The sequence below is a fragment of the Acanthaster planci genome, linkage group LG18, assembly GCF_054643075.1.
Source record: "Acanthaster planci isolate LZ-2023a linkage group LG18, COTS_SCS, whole genome shotgun sequence".
Taxonomy (NCBI): domain Eukaryota; kingdom Metazoa; phylum Echinodermata; class Asteroidea; order Valvatida; family Acanthasteridae; genus Acanthaster; species Acanthaster planci.
In genome coordinates, this window is record NC_141794.1 from 11,726,710 (window position 1) to 11,750,300 (window position 23,591).

Sequence of the window (23,591 nt, forward strand, 5' to 3'; positions counted from 1 at the left end):
TATTGTAATTACATCACGTATTTCAATTAGCAGAGCCCATTTGGTCACAAGTGCGTCCCACAGAATATGATGACAATCACGTTGTCACGTTCATGTGGCAAAGTCCAATTTTGACTAAGGTCAACGAAATGTGTAAGCGCACAGGGGGCGTGTGTGTTTCTAATACGCAACTGTGTGGGGATACATCTTTTACCTTCCTATGGATATGATTTCATTAATTCCAGTCTTGAGAGGAGACTAGCCTTCATGCCTCTTGAAAGCTTCCCCATTGAAAATGTCGAACTTCCTTTAAAAAAATTTCTTAAGCCGCGATATAGCCTTCATTCAAGTCAACTTTCCTCAGCGTGTTATTCAAAAACAAAACCGGAGACACATCAGGGCCTATGTAGGCCCTATAATGTTCGGTTGTGACGAAGGTCAGTGAGATAATGGAGATCGAATTACGCTTGCCAAAGTGCACGACGTTACTGTCACACACACATACAGGTTACACAGTAAATACACATGTATAGTACATGTACATTGCCTCGGACTACAGGTGGAGATGTTAAACAAGCCACGCCTTGTCCGGACTCTTTGAAGTTTGACGGGCTATACAGCAATAATGGCGCCCATTGGCAGGACAGGTAGGATACAATGTGTAGCCCATTTTCACAGCTGCCCATCTGTCTAGGTGCTAGGCGATCGTTCTACAATGTGGCTGTGCATAGGTCCCAATATAGCAGCAGAGTAAACATAATGGCCGAATGTACTTACCCAGTACATGCGGTCTACTGTTTAACTAAAATGTACAGTCAAGTATGGGGAATGTTGGCATACACATGCGCACGATTACACATCCATACACGACTATCTTGTATCATGCTTATAACCAAAAGACTCTTATAGCACGACAGGAGCAGTGCCAGAGGCACAGAGGAGAAATTCAGTTAACCATTGAAGAGGAGACAAAGGTTGTTGGTTACATGTACGACCTAATAAGCGTGTACTTGTGTCATATTGCGGAATTCATGCGTGACGTATGCGCGCGATATTTTTCAGGTCTTCTCTGTGTGCTAGGAAGGCCAGCCAGCTATAGGCCTATTAACAAGCCGTAGAATTGATTACAATTATTGTTATCATAATGAACGAACTGTTACGGTTTTTATCCAGGTAAAAGGTTATTATCCAGCAGGAACAATATGAACAAAACAAGCCCTTCAAGTGACAGTATGATGTTTTTGTTCTCCCAACCACGACAGATTTTACTTTCACGGGAGATTTCGAAGTGACCGAAGAGATGCAGAAAGCGTTTGGGCAGGAGGGATACCTTATTGTCAGGTAAATACGCCCCCTCGTCGATTCTCATCCCCGCCCTCTGTCAATTCTAATTGACGGAGGGCGGGGGCCCTCTAATAAGGTAGAGGGACCGGATTTCTGTCCTGTTGGTGGTGTAAATCAACGCAGACGGATAGAAATCTTGAACATCCTAAATGCGAGGATCTCTTTCCCCAGAAAGCTTCTGTATTTTGCATCTTCTGATTTCTTCCACCCCTCGGTTTGTAGGTCTTTAGTAAGCGCTGAGGAAATGGACGCCTTGCGATCGGCCATCGACCGGGACGGGGGCATACGGGCCCACGCTTTCGATCTGTCAGACGGGGAGGGCCGGTGCAGTAAGTTGAGCTTGTGGAACCATCCGGGCTCCGATGTGACAGGGATGCTGGCGAGATGCGAGAAGGTGGCAGGCACCATGGAAAAGGTTGGCTGAATCTGTGAAGGCAGTTTTTGTCACTCTTCAAACCTCGCATTCATCCCCAGTTATGACTCACTCAAAACAAATGGAGGGACTCCGAATCTTGTTTAAATTCCATTATCCACCTTGAGCAGAAACACCACCTCATCGGTTGAAAAGAGCTGCGCTTGTCGGGACTGCATTTTGTCGATAGCGATGCGACCGTAACGCGTACATTCCACAGTCGTGCATGAACCACCGAAGTTCAGTTCCAACCAAAGGAGCCTCTGTTGCAAAGAAAGGGGCCATCTCTTGGTCAAGCTTGAGGCTCATAACGTCTTTTGGGTCATAGCATTCAGGGACTTCGGAATCAAGAAGCATAACCACAAAGATAAGATGGAGAAAATGCCAAGATTTCACACACCCAACCACTAAGGCGGCCATTCGTTGCTGGCTAGTGTTGCGATTAATGTGACAAGGTCACTACTGGAGATAACACACTTGGCATTGTCTACAGACATAAGTTTAAGATGCATGGTCAGAAGACGAGGAAAAGGTACTTAGTCTCCATCACAGGCGTAGGTGCCTGGCTGGTTGAGGTCGTTTTTGGTATCTTGTGTGATATTTGCTAGATTCTAGGAGGGGAGGTGTACCACTATCACACCAAACTCATGATGAAGGAAGCAAGAACAGGCGGTTCACACGTGTGGCATCAGGATTATGGGTAAAGCACAAAATGTTTTCTTTCAGTCTGTAACAGCGTTTTAGGCGGTGCAGTACGTACATAGTCTAAACCGTATACAATCAGGCCTATCGCCAAAATGGTCTCACCCATCAATGATTGGCTTTTAGTGTATCGAACTTTTTACAGTATAACTTCACTGTTAAATTCGTGCAGTTTCAAAGAATAAAATCTTTCAAACATCGTGATTCTTTGGCGTTGCATTTGAAACTGTACGATGATTAATGACCAAAACTTTGTCATGTTATTTCTGTTCGAAGCTCATATTCCTATTGACGATGTATCTGATAATTGTTGAGCATTATTTATTGGATTTTGAAGTTTATAAAGTAATCCTTTCTTTTTACTCTAATATTAAGCTACTGGTACAAAAACGGATGTCTCTTCCCTGACATGGGATCTGTCTTTATCGCCATCGACAAGACAGACAAGGAAAATGGGTGCTTGCAGGTAAGGGAATGTCCATTTCTTGGGTTGGGTGTTTTTAAAGGTCACCTGAAAATGTTAACACTGGAATAATTTATCTCAATATTCTGCCACTGGTTTCAGGTACTTCGGGGTTCACATAAGCTGGGTCGCATTGAGCATCTTATGGTCGGGGGCCAGACTGGAGCAGATGTAGCACGCGTCGAAGAAGCGAAGAAGGTAGGATTCGAGACTATCATTTTGATGATTCCATAGTCTACTCGCGTTATTCACTGAACATTATGATGCATGTGACGCTGTCTTCCATTGACAAGGTGCTGGAGCTGGTGTACGTAGAGCTGAACCCCGGCGACGCGCTGTTCTTCCATGCCAATGTGCTGCACCGGAGCGACCGTAACGACAGCGATAGAAGACGCTGGGTGTTCATCATCTCGTACAATCGAGCCAGCAACAATCCTTTCAAGGAGGACCACCATCCCTGCTATACGCCGCTACACAAGGTGCGTTGTTTTCATCATTCTGATATCCATTCTGACTGTATAGACGCACTCTCTCACCGGTAAAGTAGAGACAGGATTGTAAGTTGCCAGTATAATGTTTATCAGCAGTTCACTGTTAGAAGACATGAGGTGTACGTCACGATCACACAAAGTCACGTTGACCGGTTTATGGGTCAAACTTATTTTGGTGTATATTCATGAACGCTTAAGCGCAACACATTTTGCCACTCAAAAGAGGGCGCTATGTGACGGACGAGGTCCGTATTCGCATGCGATAAGGTTGCACTACACCAAATACGCGCCTATAGAAAACATTGCAAAATCGGACCGAAATAACGCCACCTGTTGACTCTCATAAAGAGGATGACCTCCGTTTTTTCACTGGAAACTCAAAATTATGGCCAGAAGATCACTTTTCGTTTCAATTTCATGGGGGTTAGCCACGAATTTTTTTTATTCATCTTTTAATGAAGATACCTCTAAAATACTAGTAAAACTAAGCGCTCATTTCTGAATGCAGCTGCCCGCCTCTATCCAAAATAGGTCCGCAATTTGGGGATTTTTGCGAAAGAAATACCCCAAACTGGAAACTACCAGTCCTAAATTCGGGGTTTATAGAAATATTATTATGATGCCACCTTATTATTGCCTGTCTTATTGTAAAACATCTCGTGGGATGCACCCATTGTCTTGCGCAATCGGTCGTCACATAGCGCCCTCGGTTGACTGGCAAAATTTACTGCGCGAACACATAGTAACGTTTTGGAACCGAGACTAGGGTCAAACTTGCAATGTAAAACTCAACAATGTATTGCATAAATAGATACGAGACAATGGAATATGAGCTAATTAAAGAAAGGTCACGGTGACGTTATGGCGAGCTCATGTAATAAGACCAACTTAAAAAGTCGAGTTTATGTAGAGGAAATTTCAGTTTGAAGTGTTTTTTTTCGTCGGTAGGTTCCCAACTCGGCAATTCTGGAGAGCCGACATATCGATGACATCACAGGCAAAGCTTTTATGGATCCCAGGACGGACAAGACTATTAAACTGGAAAACAAATAATCAGTCCAATGAGGGCGCGGCTGCATCTTGGTGTGGGTCCTTAACTCATAACATCGAATGTGCCTACACAGGCTTCTACAAGTATTTATTTCCTCACCGTTTCATAAAATTCAGAAAGGTATATACATTTTTAAATGAATTTCGAAAACATCTCCCCCCCACATTTGGGGGGAGGGGGGTTGTAAACGAAAGTGAAGGGGAAAAAAGTCAAACACGAAAACCAATATGCATTCCAAAAGAAATAAAAAGTGGAGGGCTTTCTCATAATTGTCAGAGTTTGTACTTTGTCACAGTAATCTTGGAAAAGTAATTGCCTTGGATAAAATGTAGAAATAACCCAGTCATATTATGCTGATAATTGCGCCATTAACATCATGTTTAGAATGCGGTTTCATCTTTCGTCAGCATTTTAAGGAAAGAATTGATGCAGCTAATTTTAAGTAATTTGAAATTAAAGGGTAAATATTATGTTACAAAACTTATAAAACTGCAGTGTTAAGGACGAGATAAAACGTAGCTCTGACACTGTAGATTGCAAAGTCTTTTGTGTGTGAAAATGACAAACCACCAGACCAACATGCGCGCTCGTCATGACGTCATCACCACGATTTTGTCATGAACAGTAATCAGAAATATTTTAGACAATTTTCTTGCCGTAAGGAAAGGCAGGGGAGCAGAAATAATCTGCCATTTTGGTTTAGTATTGTTCTTGGTGGCCTCATTTTTTGGATAAGAACGTCGTAGAGGGGGTTTGACACCCTCCCTGAAGTCCCGAATGACGTCCGACAGACGGCGATTCAGGCGCGCAATCCTAAACTTTATGAGCGCGTGGTTTCGGTTAGCACTGTGCTCCCTACGTATATTTTAGAGGGAAATTATTAAAAAGGCTATCAAATGAGGGCGCCTTATCAGCTTTATGGGAGCTGCCAGGCCGAGTGCGACGACTGTGTACGGTGTCAGGCTGAAAAAGTCCGGTTTTAGTGGCTCACCTTTGATACTTTGGAAACTGGTTACATGATGGCATAACTTAATTTTTGAAAAATCTAAATTCTTTGTTTGGATACCTAGAAAAGGGCCTTGCAGCCAAAAACTCCAGGTTTAAATGGGCAGGGACGTGCGTTCATATTTGCTGTCTACATCGCCACTGGCAAGAACAGTTTTTGACCTCCATATCCAAAATTTCATAAAATTCCCCCGCATACTCGAGTATGCGCGGGATTTCTCGTAAAATCAACTATATCAGTATAAGATACCTCCATGGATATCCCAACCAAGGATTGGCTTAGGTTTTCATGGGACGTGACTTTAGCTCCATGTTGCAAACGAAACCGGTCAGCTGAGTTTGAACACTGCTACACGTGCATGTAGCCGGAAAGAGATTGAAGGATCGTTCCGTGGCTTATGTTTATGCCCGGCGTCCGCGACATGGTTCACCATGTACATGTCATGTACTATGTACAGTACATTAACCCGATAATACGCGATAGGCATGCCACACGTGGTTGTGTGTACCCACAGTACCGCCTCCACATGACGTCATGTGACATGTGTGAGGTCACCACGTCGGGGCGCGCCGGCCGAATACGATGGAACCCGAACCGCTACACCGGTTGGTATTTAGTGGTTACCGAAAGGGTAGCAACGTCAGTCTAACTTGAGTCAACTTGTGCCAGGTAAGAAGCTGCCCCATTTCATGAAATTTACGTCTTATTTTCACCTATTTTCACATGGTAAGATAAGGCCTTTTTCTAACTAGTTTTAGGAAAATGAAATTGAGAAATAGTAAATCGAGAAGTCTTGACAGAGGATTGGCAAGTTGCGAAGGACAATTCTGTATGGTTCACCAGGATTTAGTCAAGTAACCGCCGCGCACGGTCGATGTCGTTAATTTCCACATTTACACGTCGAATGGGAGTGAAACATACGTGTCCCATTAGCTGATCAGGATGCATGAAATGCACATTTATTTCAGTCGGCTTTGATATGTCGGGCCAACTTCTAGTTGATTGCCATTCCAAATTGATTGCCCTTTTCCAGTTGGGTTGGCACTGTCCTCCTATAGGCAACACCTGCCATCCAAGTACATGTAAGCCAAAGATCTTTTGAAATCTTTGTAAAATCAACAAAGCCACAGTAGATTTGCGTATGGAAAAGAACGCGGAACTATTTACCCTGTTTTGGAACACTATATGGTACCTATCGTAAACACGCCCAGCTCAGCAGGAGATATTTTGTTTTACTTGAGACGAATCATGTGTCACGTTTGTTTCCAGCATATTTTGTAGGGTGTGGCTAAATACCGTTTTTGATTTATTCGTACCCTTTAACCCTGCTGCTGTTGGCCATTTTTTGTTTAGTATACGGCTTCTTTTCAGTATTGTTTTCATTTACAGATCAGGAAAGTGAAACAGTTGAAGGTTTGTTTTACCCAACAAAGATATTTTTTTCTGAGATACAATTGCAAACTCCTCAAATATTTGCGACCTCACACTTAAACCCCTGAAGTGTACCAAGAGGAAAAAACTAACAATTTAACTTCTCTTAGGTATCTTTTTAAACATGTTCAAAAGAGTCATTTGAAAAAATGCCACAAATCGCGTGATTTAACGCACGAGCAAATGTCATTCGTGTATGAAGGGACTTATTGTATTTGCAGTCCCTATGTAATCTTTAACAGATAATATTATCATAAAAACGAGGAATATGAAGAGCTCAACCATGATGTTTAAGCGACATGTTCTGTTCAAATATGCACTGCCTCGAGGGCGATGAAGCGTGAACACACTTATATGTGTATCTAGCCTAAATAGAATCAGCTGTAGCCCTTCACATGCATATAGGACGCTTAAGGTTTCAAAGAGTCTAGCAGTGATTTCTGGACATTTCATCACCAAAAGGTAAATTATTGCATTGTTTTCAAGGTCACATTTACTTCTGTCACAGGTAATCAGCGCATTTGGAGAGGATCACCGTTATTAGTTATTTAACTAACTCAAAGTTAATTTTATCGTACGGGATCTCATCGGGAACCAGGCTGAAACCTTAAGTCAACACAACTGCAGCAAATGTTCTTGGATTACCTCACGGGACGCTCTTTGACAGGGAACAATCCATGGCAGGGTGAGAACCGAATGTTATTTCTGCTATTAAGTGACCTTCAATCATTTTGAATCTAAAAATGCTGTTTCACAAAGAACGGCCTTCAATAATCTTAACTTTACTATAGAATCAACCATACAATGCCGTCAAAATCAATCACTTTCGAGACAGGTAAACGCATGCTGTGAACTTTATACAGTGCAGATGGCCAAACACTTTGAAATAAGTCATACTTTCTTCGCTGTTGCTTCGATTTGCAAATTACAAATCATTCCGCTATGCGTATCCGTCATGACAGTTACAGATTCTGTGTACTCGCGACGCAAATAAATCCGTCAGAAGAAGAGATTAAAATGGTACCTTGCCCATAGTGAATTCGGCAGTGTATAGGGCTGATGTAGGTTATTAAGTGTCTTTACTCAGGGAATAAAACTCACGAGGAGCTACAGCACATGAAAAACGAAATACCGTTTTTGATTTATTCGGCTGTAACTCTTTTATGAAAAGCGAGGGATACTAAAACAGATCCAGAGGCCTGGTGGAGGACAATTTTTCATCCTTCAGAAAATTCTTTGGGCAGGTCTGTTTTATTCAAAGCCTTCTCTCGGAATTTGCATTCCTTTTTTCGACACTTAGTTTCTTTTTCATAACGATAACTTTTTGGACCAGTTGTTTTGAAACAGCCGTGAGGGCCCCATAATGTATGTCCCTTTATGTTCCAAAGAATGCAGATCCTCCGGCCAACGCTTGTGGGTGCGCCACATTGTTGCTGCAGAAAAGTATGTTTGCGCAAAATAATCATATGACGCAGGTTAAGGTTTTCCATGAAATATTTGTTCTGGTGACTTCTATACAAGGTGTCAGGGCTGAGGTCACTTCGACTGTTATGACTGTGTGGCAGTAACATAACCAGCGCAACTTTGTACATTTCTCTGGGGGAAATGTTAAAACTTGGGCTTTGCTCATGAGCTTAAAGTGGCTGGCTGGGTCGGTATCAAAAAGCATTTTAGCACTGACCCCCAGTATTTTGAAAAAGTGGTTTGGCTGATAAAGGGACTCAAACAATTAAAAGACTACGTATCCAAGGTAAAACGTGGCTGAATTCACTTTTATACAAAGTGACATTTTAGTAGTCTGGAGTGGCGTGTTGCCTATCAAGAAGAGATGAGAAGTGAGGGTCCGGTATTGTCGACATCAGACGAAAATTGAATTTCGTACAGTGAGATTTCGCTGTGACAGATTTTCTTCCCATAGAAATCTGCACATTTTCGCCGGAACTAAATACATGTGTTGGTTATAACCATTATTTTTTGTAGCCGATTTAGCAATGACGACTGTAAATGCCCGGATGGACCCAGGACCATAGAGGGGTAATTGGAGGGGATTTGGAAACGGTTCATGTTTTTATGTTTTTATGGCCTTTCTAAGGGTGAATATTTAGGGCTTTTGGAACCTTTGGTTGAAGGAGAAGTAGACTAAAATATTTCCTTTCTCTTAAGTTTTTCCGAGAAAGATGAGTGCACCCCTTGTCCATATATAGATACCTCACCGATCTGCTAACATGTACGTGCAGGTAGTTTTCTCTAAGGAGTTCTTGAATATAAAAAACGTGAGTCTTCAAATTTGTTTTTCTTGCAGTGTAACTAGTTTGACGACAGTCGATCTCTTCTGGGTTGCTCTCTTCCTGGGAAGTGCCTTTCCCCAACTTGTGGTCTTGGCTGTAGATATACAGTTACCCACACCCGACAACAACCAGCCACAATGCTTCGGCATATCAAGAGGTAAACGTTTTATCCTCTGCTTTTCCGACAATCATGATTCTCGTTCTGAATCAAGGGAGCTGACCGTTTTAGTTGTGGCATTCAGTAATCAGTTAACATCTGTCACAATCAGCAGCAAGTTCCAAGTAGCTGGTAGACCACTTCAAGAAAGCTTTGTCCTTGAGGCTGGTGGATTTAGGCGAACCATACTTCCTGCCGAGTTGGTGATGGATGGAAATGAGAGGAGTTTCAAGGGAATAGAGATTTCGGCATCGTCCGAGGTGTCTGCGTACGGCTTGATGTACCAGGATTTCACCACTGATGGTTTTCTTGGAATACCGACAAATAATCTCGGTTTGCAATATGTACTTGCAACATCGAGCCCTCTAGACGTCTGGCAGTCCCAATTTTCCGTGATAGGTACGGAAGATTCCACATCAGTTCAAGTTGTCTTACGTGGTACAGTGACCTTCGAAGGACAGACTTATAGTGATGGCGACGTTCTGAGTTTCATGGTTGACAAGTTGGAAGCTGTTCAAATCCAAGGGCAGACGTCGCAAGACTTAACAGGGAGTGTCGTTCAGACGGACAAGCCAGTTGCCATTTTCAGTGGTAATCAGTGTTCACGTAACCCAGGGTCAACTTGCGATACGCTGACTGAGCAGCTGATACCCGTCAAGAGCTGGGGACAAAATCACATCTACACTGCAGCTCGAAGCACCGACAGCAACAGTTACCGAATCGTCGCCTATTTCACTGAGACAATTGTCACTATTCCAGGATTTGGAAACCAGTCATTAGGTGCTGGTGAATTTTGGGAAGGACGTTTGTCTGGTTCCGGCCTCGTATCTTCAACCAAACCAACTCTCATGGTTCAGCAGCTGGTCTACATCAATGGTGAACTGCTTGATCCGTCAATTATACAAGTTCCTGCGCTAGTTCACTTTGGATTCATTTTCGGTTTCACAACACCACCATATTCCGGAGAAGATTCCGAAGGATTTTTCAATTTCATCAGTATCATTGTTCGAAAGAACTCGCGCCAAACGGTATTCCTGAACGGATCTCCTATCAACGGGACTGTAGTGGAAACTGATGTTCCTAACACTGACTATACATCACTGACAGTTCAACTTCCAAAAGGAGAAGGTGTTTATTACGTTGAACAGACAGATCCTGAGTCATCGCCACTGTCTGTCATTGTCTATGGATATGAGAATGCTGAATCTTACGGATATGCTGCAGGTTTATCTCTTCCAAGCAATGAACAATTTCTGAGTTTGACGCCGTACTACTTGCGAGAACTTGGTGGCGAGGTTTTCAGTGTAACCGTTCCTTGTGTGCAGACAAACGCTATCACCTCTCCAAATGCCCAGTGCAAGTTTTCCACTGGTTTTGGAGACGTTTTGGTTCCTGGTGAACTGAAAGACTCCTATACTTACATCTGTATAACTCCCACGTTTTACAAAACCGGGCTAACTGCCGTTCATGTCTCACTTGATAATGGGGAATCATTCCCCTTCTCTGGCATCGTCTATGTCGCGTCTGAGGAGGACCTTCCTCCATTACTCACTGTCAAACAGCTGAATTCAACTGATGTAAATGATATCATCGACCTAACTTCGGATAACCCGATCATATTATCCTGGGATCCTAGCAGTCTTGGTGAAGACGTTTCACATGTGACTCTGATGGGGCATGACGTCGATTACAACAGCGAGGGAAATCCAGTTTTAATGGAAGGAGTGGTGTTGAAGGATGACGTCTTGAACAACGGTAGTCTAACGATCAATCCAAGTGAGCTTCAATCCTTCTCTAATGATGGACTCTCTCTCTCGGCTTTTTATCTTACTCCGTCTTCCGAACGAAAACGAAGGTTTATCTTTGGTGCGGTCCCGAAGCGACTGATAAGATCTGGTATTATGTACATTATTAGGAAAATTGTTTGCGAAATTTCCAAGTACCCGTTAAAGAATATACCGACGGGACTCCCTCCATGTCCCTGCAACAACAGACAGGCTAGGAACGACGTGAACTTCCAGGAGGCCAATTTTGCCAATTTCTTCTTCCATCCCGGTGCCGACGTCTGTTATCGGTCTGTTAATTCACTGCCATCAGGAGGAGGACAGCAGTGCTGCTATGGAAATGATGGTAACATTCTGGTCGGGCCCCCTGGGGGAGGAACAGCCGACAGGTACAGTCCAGGCGATCATTTCTGGAAGCATCAATGGTATGACGTACTTCCTTGGCTGTGCTTGTGTAAGCTGTCAGACAACTGCAACGAATACTACAAGTACAGGCCATCAGATGACTGCTCTGACTACGAACCACCTCGACCAGCCGGAGGAACTGGGGATCCCCATCTCACTAGTCTGGATGGATACAAGTTTACCTTCAATGGAGCTGGAGAATTCCTGATGGTGTCGTCTGACCTACACAACCTAACCTTCGTAGCCCGGATGGAGAGGTACCGTAACACCAACGCTTCCGTCTACACGGCATTTGTTCTTCAAACCAACGATTCCTCTAAAGTCCAGGTACAGATGTCCAACATGAATGAGACACTCATTCTTGTAGATGGCGAACCTTTGCGTCTTGACTCAATCCCAGTCCGAGTTCATCACCTCAAAGGGGTTCAAATCAGCTTCAACTCTGACCTGAGCAAAATTAGCATGGCATTCAGTGCTGGCATTGCTGTCATCGTGTACATTGATACTGAGATGATGTCTTTCATCGCTCAGTTGGACACCAAATTTCAGGGTCAAGTCGCAGGGCTTCTTGGTAACCTGAATGGAAACCCGGACGATGACTTCCAGTTCCCAAATGGAACCGTTATGGATCCTGGGTCATCGCTGAAGGAACTTCATGAGTTTTGTTTGGAGTGGTTGGTCAAAGAAGAGGACTCCATATTCACCTACATATCTCCATTTGACTACGGCACTTATCACTTTCCTGAATTCTCTCCTACCTTTAAGGTTCCTGATCTGAACGGAGTGAGCCAAGAAATTAAAGACTTGTGTGGCGATTCGGTTGAATGTGTCTTTGATGCAGTAGTCACTGGTAGTCTATCCTTTGCCAATGCGACCTTGGCTGTGACAGATACGATTACCGAAGTCCAGAAATCATTGGTCAAGATCGTTAGCTGTGGTTTCCCAGGTGACACAGAGAACGGGCAAATTTCAGGGTCTGTGTATCTGGTGAATGCAACTGTGGACGTGACGTGTGACGAGAACTTTACTCTTGAAGGGTCCTCGAGACTGACCTGTCAAGCGGATGGTCAGTGGTCATCTGACCTGCCTTTGTGTGTTGGAATGGAAGACGGGGATAATGGAGGGATTTCTCCTGGCGTTGTAGCTATCATTGTTGTTGCAGCTTTGTTTTTCGTTGTGGCAGTCGTCGGTGTGCTTGTCTTCGTGTTTAGAAAAAATAAATTTCGAACAGCGCTATACACCCTCGTCTCTTCCTCACCCAAACACTAGCGGATTAATTCTAGAATCATTCGACGTTGGATACGAAGCTTTCATTTTTCAATCCAGGCCTTATTTTAACTTCTCATAGCAGAAATGAAACTCAAATTCGAATTGCAAAATTAATGCTCTCACAAAAATGCGCCATATGGTCATCTGTATTTTTAAAATTACTCTTCCAATGCATGTATATGTATAAACGCCCTCTCCACCTTTGCCCCGGAATACGCCCTCTCCACCTTTGCCCCGGAATATGACTTGGCCATTTTGTTATATAGACACTGTCCTTTTTATAAGAGTACCCCAACCGGCTTTCTTTATTACACATTGGGATGTTTATGGCTGATTGACTACCGATACCTGTAAACAGTCTTTGAAATCGAAGGTCCTATTTCTTTCACTGCCCTTTCTTTCGCGAGGGAGGAATGTCTTAGGGAACAGACATAGAAACTTCAAATCCCCCTGAGACGTACTTTAAATGAGGACGTGGAAGGGTTTTTGAAGTTATTTAGGGACTGGCTGAACGAAGCAGGGGATCAAGGAATGTTTTCTTGGGGGATTTTTGTTCGTATGAGGGAGTTACTGCATGTACTTGTCGTCGTTGGTGAAGCCGTTTAATCTCTCTTTGTTTTATCGGATGTTATCGGGAGACTACACGAACACTTTTCACCGGTGTTAAAATGTTGGTGTTATTTCGTGTTACTTTTAATACCCTCCAGTGCACTAACATCAGATTTGTTAAAGTAACTCCCTGTGGTGTAGTCATCTGATAACACCAAAAACGTTGTTGATTTTAACATCACAGTTTTTGCAGTGCATACGCACAAAATAAGACCTCTACAAGGTTTTGCTTTTAAGGGGTAGTTCCTACCACCTTTTGCTTGGTAGAATTATCAAAACAAAGTGTCCTTTGCAGTGCACGTGGATAGCTTAAAAAAGACATTTTCATTTACTCCGATTATGTATCTAAAAAAAAAACTTAACCCAAAGCCCTACAGTGTTTGTAAAATCATATAGAATTTGGAGGACCCAGGGCTGCTAGGGTTAAGGGTTCTTATGTAATTAACCTTTTTTGTCATTACAGTTTACTCAGGTTTCATGCCACTTTTTAAAAGTGATGTTTCAGTTGAATATGTATTCATTAGACGGTAATGGTTGTAAAATCTTTGATGAAAAGCTTCATCAGTAGTTTGTGTTACTTTTATGAGATTGCTCGATGCTAGGAGTTTCCAGTTTAAAATGGGTTGGATTTTTGTCAGAAAATTCATTCTCCATCATGAACTTTGGATTACAGAGTTTTGTCAATCGTTTAGGTTAAGTTGTAGGCCTTGAATTCGAAGCGTGTATTGAAGTCAGCAATTTTAAAGTTGTGCGGAGTGCACTGTCGAACAAAGACGGATATTGCAAGTTACGGATTCTGCCTGTTTGTACACTAGTGTTTACTCTCAAAATTCCAACAATTGAAAATCACTCCATTTGAGTGAAAGTGCACTTTCTGCGAAGACGCAGTCTGCCAAGACGAATTCGCGTGAAGTTCAAATGAATAAATCCAAATTTCACTTGCGTTTCCACTGGACGTGAAGAGGTCCATTTTCAATCTAAATTTAGATTAGTTTTCAATCGTTAAACGTTTAGTCCTTGGTTACATTCTTTCAAATTAAGAGAGTATTGTGGTGATTTAGAAATCAAAGTGGTACTTTCCCGCGAACTTTTTTTTATCACTCACGAGTAGGATGTTAAAGGATTCGTGTCATGTGACTGTATTATTAATATTTGCAGACACAGAAGATTACGATTGACAGCCACGATTTACGTATACATGAATGTGTGCCCAATGCTCTCGAAGTGGGATGAAGACGGTAATTTTGATGTTTGACATTCCTCTCTAGCCTCTTTATTTTAATTAAGAAGGCAAAGTTGACATTTGGTCCACAGAACTTGAAGCTTCGGTGGATCTAGGCAATGGAAGTTGTGTGTTGCTTGTGTGTACCATTTATGAGATATCAGTTTGTAACTCTGAGGCCTGGATTCGAAGAAGCGGGCCACATGTTTGATTTTTACATACTCAGATTGGGTGTCAACCTAAGTAGTTTTAGGAGACTGGATAGTCGTTTTGCCGAATATAAAATGGCACCAGTTGATTGCTAATAAAAAGAGAGACAGGCTTTTTGCTCGTAGTTACAGAAAGAGGGGAAAGAGTTTTCATTTTTTCCCATCTCGCTGCGCCGTTTACTATCAAGCAAAAGGTTAATAATAACTACATGTACTGGTACATTTTAGTCCCATGAAACAACGGGACACAGTTCCTTTTCCATAAGCTTTTGAAAAAAAATGGAAAAGATACTGAAATTAAAAAAAGTCCTCACGACTGACATTTCTCCAACAGAAATAAAAATAAACACTTTTCGATCGCCAAAAGACGAGATACCCAATCTTGTTTTGTCTACAGGAAGGTGTGTGGTGTTTGAAACAAAACCAAACCAATCCAGTCTTGGGCCAAGCTTTGTAGTTTGACCAAGAATGGGGAAGCTATCATGCAGAAATTGCATTGTTTGTTGTATGCAACCGTCTGTGGTATGTGAGTCTCGCCTTCATAAAGATTTATTTATATTCGACTGGAAATTCCCAGGGGTGTTTTCATAAAGGACAAAAAAGACTTACTGTATAGATACACAGGGAGCACCTGTACAAGTTGCAAGGACTATTAATGTTACGGAGGGCCTATCTGTGATTTTTTTAGGAGAAAGGCAAGCAGGTAAACCTTTTTATTGCTTTTAGTATTTACAGAGAGTAATAACCGAATGTTATTTCTGCTATTAAGTGACCTTCAATCATTTTGAATCTAAAAATGCTTTCACAAAGAACGGCCTTCAATAATCTTAACTTTACTATAGAATAAACCATACAATGCCGCCAAAATCAATCACTTTCGAGACAGGTAAACGCATGCTGTGAACTTTATACAGTGCATATGGCCAAACACTTTGCAATAATGTATGTCCCTTTAAGTTCCAAAGAATGGAGATCCTCCAACGCTTGTGGGTGCGCCACATTGTTGGTGCAGAAAAGCAGTGTTTGCGCAAAATAATCATATGACGCAGGTCAAGGTTTTCCATGAAATATTTGTTCTGGTGACTTCTATACAAGGTGTCAGGGCTGATGTCACTTCCACTGTTATGACTGTTTGGTAGTAACATAACCAGTGCAACTTTGTACATTTCTCTGGGGGAAATATTAAAACTTGGGCTTTGCTTATGAGCTTAATAACGTTAACCCTAACACTCCCCAGTCCTCCAACAGGTGAAGGATTAAAGAGGGTTAGGGTTAATGTTTCTAATTATGAACTTGGGCTTTGCTTATGAGCTTAATAACGTTAATGTTTCTAATTATGAACTTGCATGGGCGCCCTGTGTCCTAAGCATTATATTTTTTACACCTTACATTGCTTCAAGCATTATCTGATCTTACATTGCATTATGTTCCATTTTCGTCAACACTGGTCTCTGCCCCTAAAATGTAAACATATCAGTGGAATCGTTTAGAGCTTCTTACCTTGTCTTCCATAACAGAAATGTTTCTGCAAAGCAGTGACGATTTAGTTTCTGTCATTTTTACCAACGAGAACTACACCGTGCACAGATTTACACCGTTGTGAAATATAACATTCTCCACAGAGATTATGGCTACCTCATTCATTTTCTTTCTTACATAGGCCTACATAATCATTTTCTAAACCGGCATTCTTAGAGTTTTACCGTTTTCCAAGTGAGGTTTTTCCTAGTTTTTGGACCTAAGAGCAGTCAACAAGTTGTTACAAGTTAGAAAGAATTTCATTTCAAACAGTGTGAAGAAACTGTTTCTTAGAAAATATTCAGAACAATACCACACTTGCAGATATAGAGATCATGTCGGCATTTTAATGGGTCTAAGGATGGACTCGTTCAACGTTTGTTCAAAATAATCACCAACATAGGTAAACTTATGTTAAAAATTAACCACATGGTTTCCTTAGGAAAATGTTGAAGATGAATCAGATAACAGAATTCTGTCGATCATTACTAAAGACGAACTCATAAAGATTTATTTATATCCGACTGGAAATTCCCAGGGGGTGTTTTCATAAAGGACAAAAAAGACTTACTGTATAGATATACAGGGAGCACCTGTACAAGTCGCACGGACTATTAATGTTACGGAGGGCCTATCTGTGATTTTTTAGGAGAAAGGCAAGCAGGTAAACCTTTTTATTGCTTTTAGTATTTACAGAGAGTAATTATCTGACAGACTGTTACATGTACGGGTAGAGTTTCCAGTATGGTGACTTTGTTGAGTCCCGGCCATGAGAAGTATCATTAAGACAAGTAAAAAAAAGCCCGTGTCATGAAAGGACTGGTTAATCAATAGGATCAGGCTTATGGATCTGCCTCACGCTACAGCATGTTGGATTGCCAGTTAGCGTCGGATTTCTTAACCAAAAAACCTGCCGGCGCGGTTTTTTTCCCCACATGGTTTACAACCTTTAAACTGCGCTCTAAACCAACCAATTGCAAGAGCGCGTTAACACGTCAACGGTGGAAACGAAAATAAAACGAGTGTACACACCCTCCGTGGAATAAATAAGAAAAAAAATGTATGTTGCAATCCGGCGTCAAGCCCTCGGAACGAGAACTTTTGCAGCTAAACATACAACAGCATTTTCCACTGTGAATTTTGGAAGATTTTGAATTGGAGATACTACAAAATTTTCACCTTAATCAGCAAATAAACCCGACAAAACTTGAATAAACCGACCAACTGACAAACGAAAGGAACTAGGGCGCCGATTCGGTGGTGCTTTTCCAACAAATTGCAAAGTTTCACCCCCTCTCCTTTTCCCTGTATCCTTTTTTCTATTTTCCCTTTTTCAGGGGCCGATTTGCTTTCTACGATACGAACTTTTACTATACGAACACAAAGCTAAGATGAACAAACCCCCGGGGGAATATGACCAGGATCGTTTACAGATAAAGTCAGTACTATACACGAAGTAAATTTGTGAGCCAGTAAATGAGAGAAGATGTTGATGCATCCGCCGATTGTGTCTAGTTTAACTGTGTTTAACTCTATAATCTAGAAGGGTTCTCTCACAGCCAGCGCAGGAGCGGATTGCCCTAAGAACTTTGTCACAGCCTGGCAGTGGAAAAGAAAAAAAATGGGGGGGGGGCTAGCCTACAACGGAAAAGAGTGCTTAGCGAGAACAGTACCTTTTATTTACGCAATACTGGCATCAGAAGGCTCAGCTCGTACCGGTATACAATTATTGGAATGCAGCGATATCGGTAAAATGTAGTAGATTTGGCCCCACTAGCCGGGGGGTGGAATAACGTGACCATGCTCAATACTTTTTCTGATATCACCGAAGTGCAATCTTTCAGGAGTTAAGTTCAGAATAACTTTTAGAGGAACTCCTTGCAGTCATATTGGCACCAGTTTCGTGAAAATTTAACATTTTGTGGAGCGCGCATTTTACCGAGATTGGTTGGCAAAATATGTATTCCTTTTCCACTGCGATACTTAATGCATACGTGCTGGCATGCATGTATCCTGAAACGTAACACCAAAAGCATGTTTGATTGAATTAAAACTTCATATTTGTAATTTGAAGGACTGGTTTTACATGCTTGTTTTGTTTTAAAACTCGAGCATGGCACAGGCAGATAGCCCCCTTCGGCTGTAAGAGGGGCCGAAATAGCCCGGTTCTTCGAGGGTTAACCCAGAGTTAGCGATTGTCTTCATGTTTATCTTTTTCAGCATGAACCGTCTCGTGAAGGTCCAATTTTCCTGGCTTGCTGTCTGCATGCTCTTTGCACTTCTTGAAAGGCAGGTGTCTGCTGTGGATCTCCAATTACCAGACATCGATAAGCCGACATGCTCTGGGATCTCAAGAGGTAAACACTTTGTAATTGGCTTCACCGATAACACCAACGAGTACTTAGATACGAGGCAACTTTACATTCTCGTGGTCGCGTTCAGTAATCAACAGACGGACGTGACGATCAGCAGCAAGTTTCTACTGGACGATCGGAAGTATCAAGAGAGCTTTGTCATAGAGGCAGGTGGATTTCGGCGAGTCAGTGTTCCAGTCGAACTGATCATGAACGGCGATGAAAGAAGCATGAAAGGAATCGACATCAAGGCCTCTAGTGAGGTATCTGTGTACGGTCTGATATATCAGGATTACACTACTGACGGTTTCCTTGGTATACCCACAAATAATCTGGGCATGCAGTACGTCGTGGTGACACCAACTGGAAACGTACTACCATCACAATTTGCTGTCATTGGTACAGAAGATGTTACTTCAGTCCAGGTCATTTTACGTGGTGCTGTCACGTTCGAAGGGAAAATATACGATGCAGGTGATGTGCTGACCTTCATGGTGGACGAGTTAGAGGCTGTTCACATTCAAGGGCGCGATAGTGGACAGGACTTGACGGGGAGTATCGTTCAGACCAACAAGCCAGTATCCGTGTTCAGTGGCAATGAATGCGTGCGCCAAGGAGGCTCAGCTTGCGATACCGTGACGGAGCAGTTGGTACCCGTGAAAAGTTGGGGACGGAAACACATCTATACGGCAGCTCGAGAAACTGACAGGAACATTTACAAGTTGGTGGCCTACTTTAACGGGACAGTCGTTTCCATTCCGGGTCTTCAAGATCGGTCTTTGGACCCAGGAGAATTTTGGGAGGGAGGCTTGTCAGGTTCAGGTGTCGTTTACTCGAGCAAGCCCATTCTTATGATGCAGTTATTGGCAAACATAAATGGTAGGACCGTCGACCCTTCATTCATTCAGGTTCCTGCAGAAGAACAATTTGGTTATGTGTTTGGATTCACGACACCCCCTCATTCAGGAGGTGATTCTGGTGGTTACTTCAATTTCTTCAATATCATTGTGAGAAACGATTCCCGACAAAGTGTTTACATTAATGGATATCCCATCAACAGTACGAATGTTTTTGAGAGGTACATTCCTGACACGAATTACCTGTCACTTACAATTCAGCCTCCGAAAGGGGAAGGTGTCTACTTTGTCGAGCAGACAAACCCCGAGTCGTCGCCTCTTTCCATCACTGTATTTGGGTATGAAAGTTCCGAATCTTACGGCTATGCTGCTGGCTTGTCTCTTCCAAGCAATACGCATTTGCTGAGTTTTACACCGTACTATCTGCGAGAACTTGGGGGTGAGATTTTCACGATTACCGTTCCATGTTTGCAGACCAACGCCATATTCTATCAGGATGCAAAGTGCAGATTTTCCACTGGGTTTGGAGACGTTGAGGTGCCCGGTGAACGCACCGACTCCTACACTGTCATCTGTATCACTCCCACCTTTTACAAAAACGGACTAACATCTGTTTATGTCTCACTTGACAACGGAAAATCGTTTCCTTACTCTGGCATCGTCTATGTCGCTTCCGAAGAAGACCTTCCTCCACTAGTCAATGTCCAACAGATGAATTCTGAGTACGGCAACGACATCATTGACCTCACTTCAAAATCCCCAATCTTGTTATCCTGGGATCCTCGTAGTCTTGGTGAAAACGTCTCGCATGTAACTGTAATGATCCAAGACACCGATTATAACAGTGATGGAAATCCTGTCTTAATGGGGGGTGTTGCATTGAAAACAAACGTCCCTAACAACGGAATTCTGACGATAAATCCCAGCGACTTCACATCCCTCTCAGATGCTGGAGTGTCCCTCTCAGCTTTGTACCTTACTCCATATGCTGTGCGAAACCGAATTTGGCCAATTATACGACTAGGAATGAGAATTTATAAGCTTTTAAAAACTGTAACTAAGGTTGCCTGTTTCATTTCCAAGTTTACGTTCGGTAATGATATTCCTGATGACCTTCCTTCTTGTCCCTGCGATACAACTCAGGCCGAGGGTGATTTGCTGAATTTCCAGCGGGAAGACAGTCTATTTAACTTCATAATCCAACCCGGTGCGGATGTCTGTTACCGGTCAATTAATTCATTTTCATCGCAAGGAGGCCAAAAGTGTTGTTACCGTAAAGATGGAAACATACTATTAGTCCCCCCTGGGGCAGGAACAGCCGAACGATACAGTGCCGTTCACCATCCCTGGCTGCATCTGTGGTATGACGTTCTTCCGTGGTTTTGCTTGTGCATTCGGTCAAACAAATGCAAGGAGTTCTACAAGAACAGACCATCAGATGACTGCTCCGGCTACGATCCACCTCGACCAGCCGGAGGAACTGGGGATCCTCATCTCACTAGTCTGGATGGATACAAGTTTACCTTCAATGGAGCTGGAGAATTCCTGATGGTGTCGTCTGACCTACATAACCTAACCTTCCAAGCCCGGATGGAGAGGTACCGTAACACCAATGCTAGCGTGTACACAGCATTCGTTCTTCAAACCAATGACTCCTCCAAAGTCCAGGTACAGATGTCTAACATGAATGAGACACTGATTCTTGTAGATGGTGAACCTTTGCGTCTTGACTCAATCCCAGTCCGAGTTCATCACCTCGAAGGGGTTCAAGTCAGCTTTAACTCTGACCTGAGTAAAATTAACATCGCATTTAGTGCTGGCATAGCTATCATCGTGTACATTGATACCGAGATGATGTCTTTCATCGCTCAGTTGGACACCAAATTTCAGGGTCAAGTTAGAGGACTTCTTGGTAACCTAAATGGAAACCCAGACGACGACCTTCAGTTCCCAAATGGAACCGTCATGGATCCTGGTTCATCGCTGAAGGAACTTCATGAGTTTGGTCTGGAGTGGTTAGTCAAAGAAGATAACTCAATATTCAGCTACATATCGCCATTTGACTACAGCACTTATCACTTTCCTGAATTTTCTCCTGCCTTTGAGGTTCCTGATCTGAATGAAGTGAGTCAGGAAATTAAAGGCTTGTGTGGGGATTCTATTGAATGTGTCTTTGATGCAGTGGTCACTGGTAGTCTGTCCTTTGCGAATGAAACCCTTATGGCCACAAATACAATTAATGAAGTCCGAAAGGGACTGGTCAAGATTGTCAGCTGTGGCTTTCCGGGTGATGTAGAGAATGGGCAGATGTGGGGGTCTGTGTACCTGGTGAATGCAACTGTAAATGTGACTTGTAACGAAAACTTCGCCTTGGAAGGGTCTTCCAGACTGACCTGTCAAGCGGATGGTCAGTGGTCATCTGACCTGCCTGTGTGCGTTTTCACAGGAGACAGGGGGGACGCTCCAAAAGGGCTATCTGCAGGCGTCATAGCTGCCATTGTCGTTGGCACCTTGATTATTGTACTTGTGGTCGCTGGTGTGATTTACTTTTTGGCTCGGAAATAATAAGTTCATATTCATTTCTAAAATGCAAGTTCTTATCCCATTAATACCATGTAAGCTGCAAACAAATCCCAACTTGTACAGCTTGCACGAAAGTTTACTTTCACTTGGACTGTATCAATTTTAATCACAAGACAAAATAAAAATGACATGTTTTAGTTACAAGACAATCCGAAAAAAAATGCATTTATTAATTAATGTGGCGACCGTTTCTGTTTTCCGGTTGAACTTTCGAAGCCTCTACTTTAGTTTGATAGTTTACTTTCATGTTTTTATCAATAAGGTTAATGAGCCGACTAATAACCTTCGGAAAAGAGTGATTAAGAATTTACAGTGCGTCGATTCCAAGTGTATGAAAAAATTTGACCACAAGTGGACGTATGAAATGTATCCATTAGTTGCTGAGAAAAAGGACACAAATGCTTCAAATGTTTGGCTAATAGTCTGAAACCGAGATTCAAATCGAAATTCAATTTTTTTTAGTATTTTCTACATATATTCAGATGTTACGCCAGTTTTAATTGGAGATTAATTGCTCTATTATTTTGATTAATGAGGTGCTTTTTATGGATTGTAGTATGATCTATTAAAGCTGCTTTGAAGATGACGAAAAGTTGTATATTCCGCTGAAATGTACGTTGAATGCTGTTGAATTATAGGTTACTGGATTTTGGTGTTAATCACTGAATTTCTGTCGACGGAAGACACCATTATTCTTTAATACTTGGCTTTATGAATTTTGTTCATGAACAGCTGTAGTCGTAGTTCATTCTTGTAGGTTTTAAGTTTATTTCTGACATCAAATCATACGGTCATTAGCTTCGGATTCTGCCAGAATTTTGTCATGCGTAATACTGAATGCCACCAACACAACAGACATGGAACGACAGTTGTGAGTCACGGATTGCATGTATTTTGTTTTACTCAGATATGTTGATCAATTATGTGTATTTTGATAGTAGTATCTTAGCGTAATGGTTTGGTAAATTAGCCTTCGATGTGTAGGTTTGCCTGTCAATGTTGAATTATTGCATGAGCACTGATTTTCTTAACATATACTTTCATTACAACGGTACTCAGATTTTTCCAAACCTATTAGAGTTTGTTCAATATTTGAAGGTTGTCTATTGCAGGATATTGTATGATTGTAAGTTACAGATGAGTTTAGAAAGCAAGACAGACATAATTAGATATTCCGCTTAGGAAAATTGCATCCAGGCCAATTGAATAATAATAGCTGTCAGTGGTATTTTTCATGGAATAACCAAGCGAACAATAGTCATATCAGCCATTAATTGTAGTTTTATAAACCCATATAAATGGTGTTTGTATAATTAAATTTGTACTATTAAAGTCTTCTGATTTTACAAATGCTATCTGAATTCATTGATTTCAAGTGATTTAAATTTGTGATCAGAAAAACAGGATCACATGTGAAGGTAAAAATGGCAAGATCAACTTCAATTAATGAGTACAAA

At 42.1% G+C, this 23,591-nt stretch overlaps 3 protein-coding genes across 6 annotated transcripts; all 3 read left to right on the forward strand.

Annotated features, from left to right (window-relative positions):
- Positions 1-173: 173 nt before the first annotated feature.
- On the forward strand, positions 174-4,711 carry LOC110978634 (uncharacterized). Its single transcript, XM_022233767.2, has 8 exons — positions 174-626; positions 1,242-1,320; positions 1,546-1,738; positions 2,344-2,435; positions 2,813-2,903; positions 3,003-3,098; positions 3,194-3,379; positions 4,340-4,711. The coding sequence occupies exons 1-8, from the start codon at positions 605-607 to the stop codon at positions 4,442-4,444; spliced, it is 864 nt and encodes a 287-aa protein (XP_022089459.2). The 5' UTR covers positions 174-604; the 3' UTR covers positions 4,445-4,711.
- A 1,330-nt stretch (positions 4,712-6,041) lies between these two features.
- Positions 6,042-23,487, forward strand: LOC147796228 (sushi domain-containing protein 2-like). 4 transcript variants are annotated; one of them, XM_022233780.2, is made up of 2 exons: positions 6,042-6,117; positions 18,561-23,487. In XM_022233780.2, the coding sequence occupies exon 2, from the start codon at positions 18,562-18,564 to the stop codon at positions 22,114-22,116; it is 3,555 nt and encodes a 1,184-aa protein (XP_022089472.2). In that variant the 5' UTR covers positions 6,042-6,117; position 18,561; the 3' UTR covers positions 22,117-23,487. The 4 variants fall into 4 exon arrangements, with proteins under 4 accessions (XP_022089472.2, XP_087004857.1, XP_022089466.2 ...); XM_087148731.1 differs by lacking the exon at positions 6,042-6,117 and adding an exon at positions 7,423-7,564; XM_022233774.2 differs by lacking the exon at positions 6,042-6,117 and adding an exon at positions 9,191-9,324.
- On the forward strand, positions 7,425-14,957 carry LOC110978639 (sushi domain-containing protein 2-like). Its single transcript, XM_087148729.1, has 2 exons — positions 7,425-7,564; positions 9,182-14,957. The coding sequence occupies exons 1-2, from the start codon at positions 7,557-7,559 to the stop codon at positions 12,780-12,782; spliced, it is 3,609 nt and encodes a 1,202-aa protein (XP_087004855.1). The 5' UTR covers positions 7,425-7,556; the 3' UTR covers positions 12,783-14,957.
- Positions 23,488-23,591: the final 104 nt, after the last annotated feature.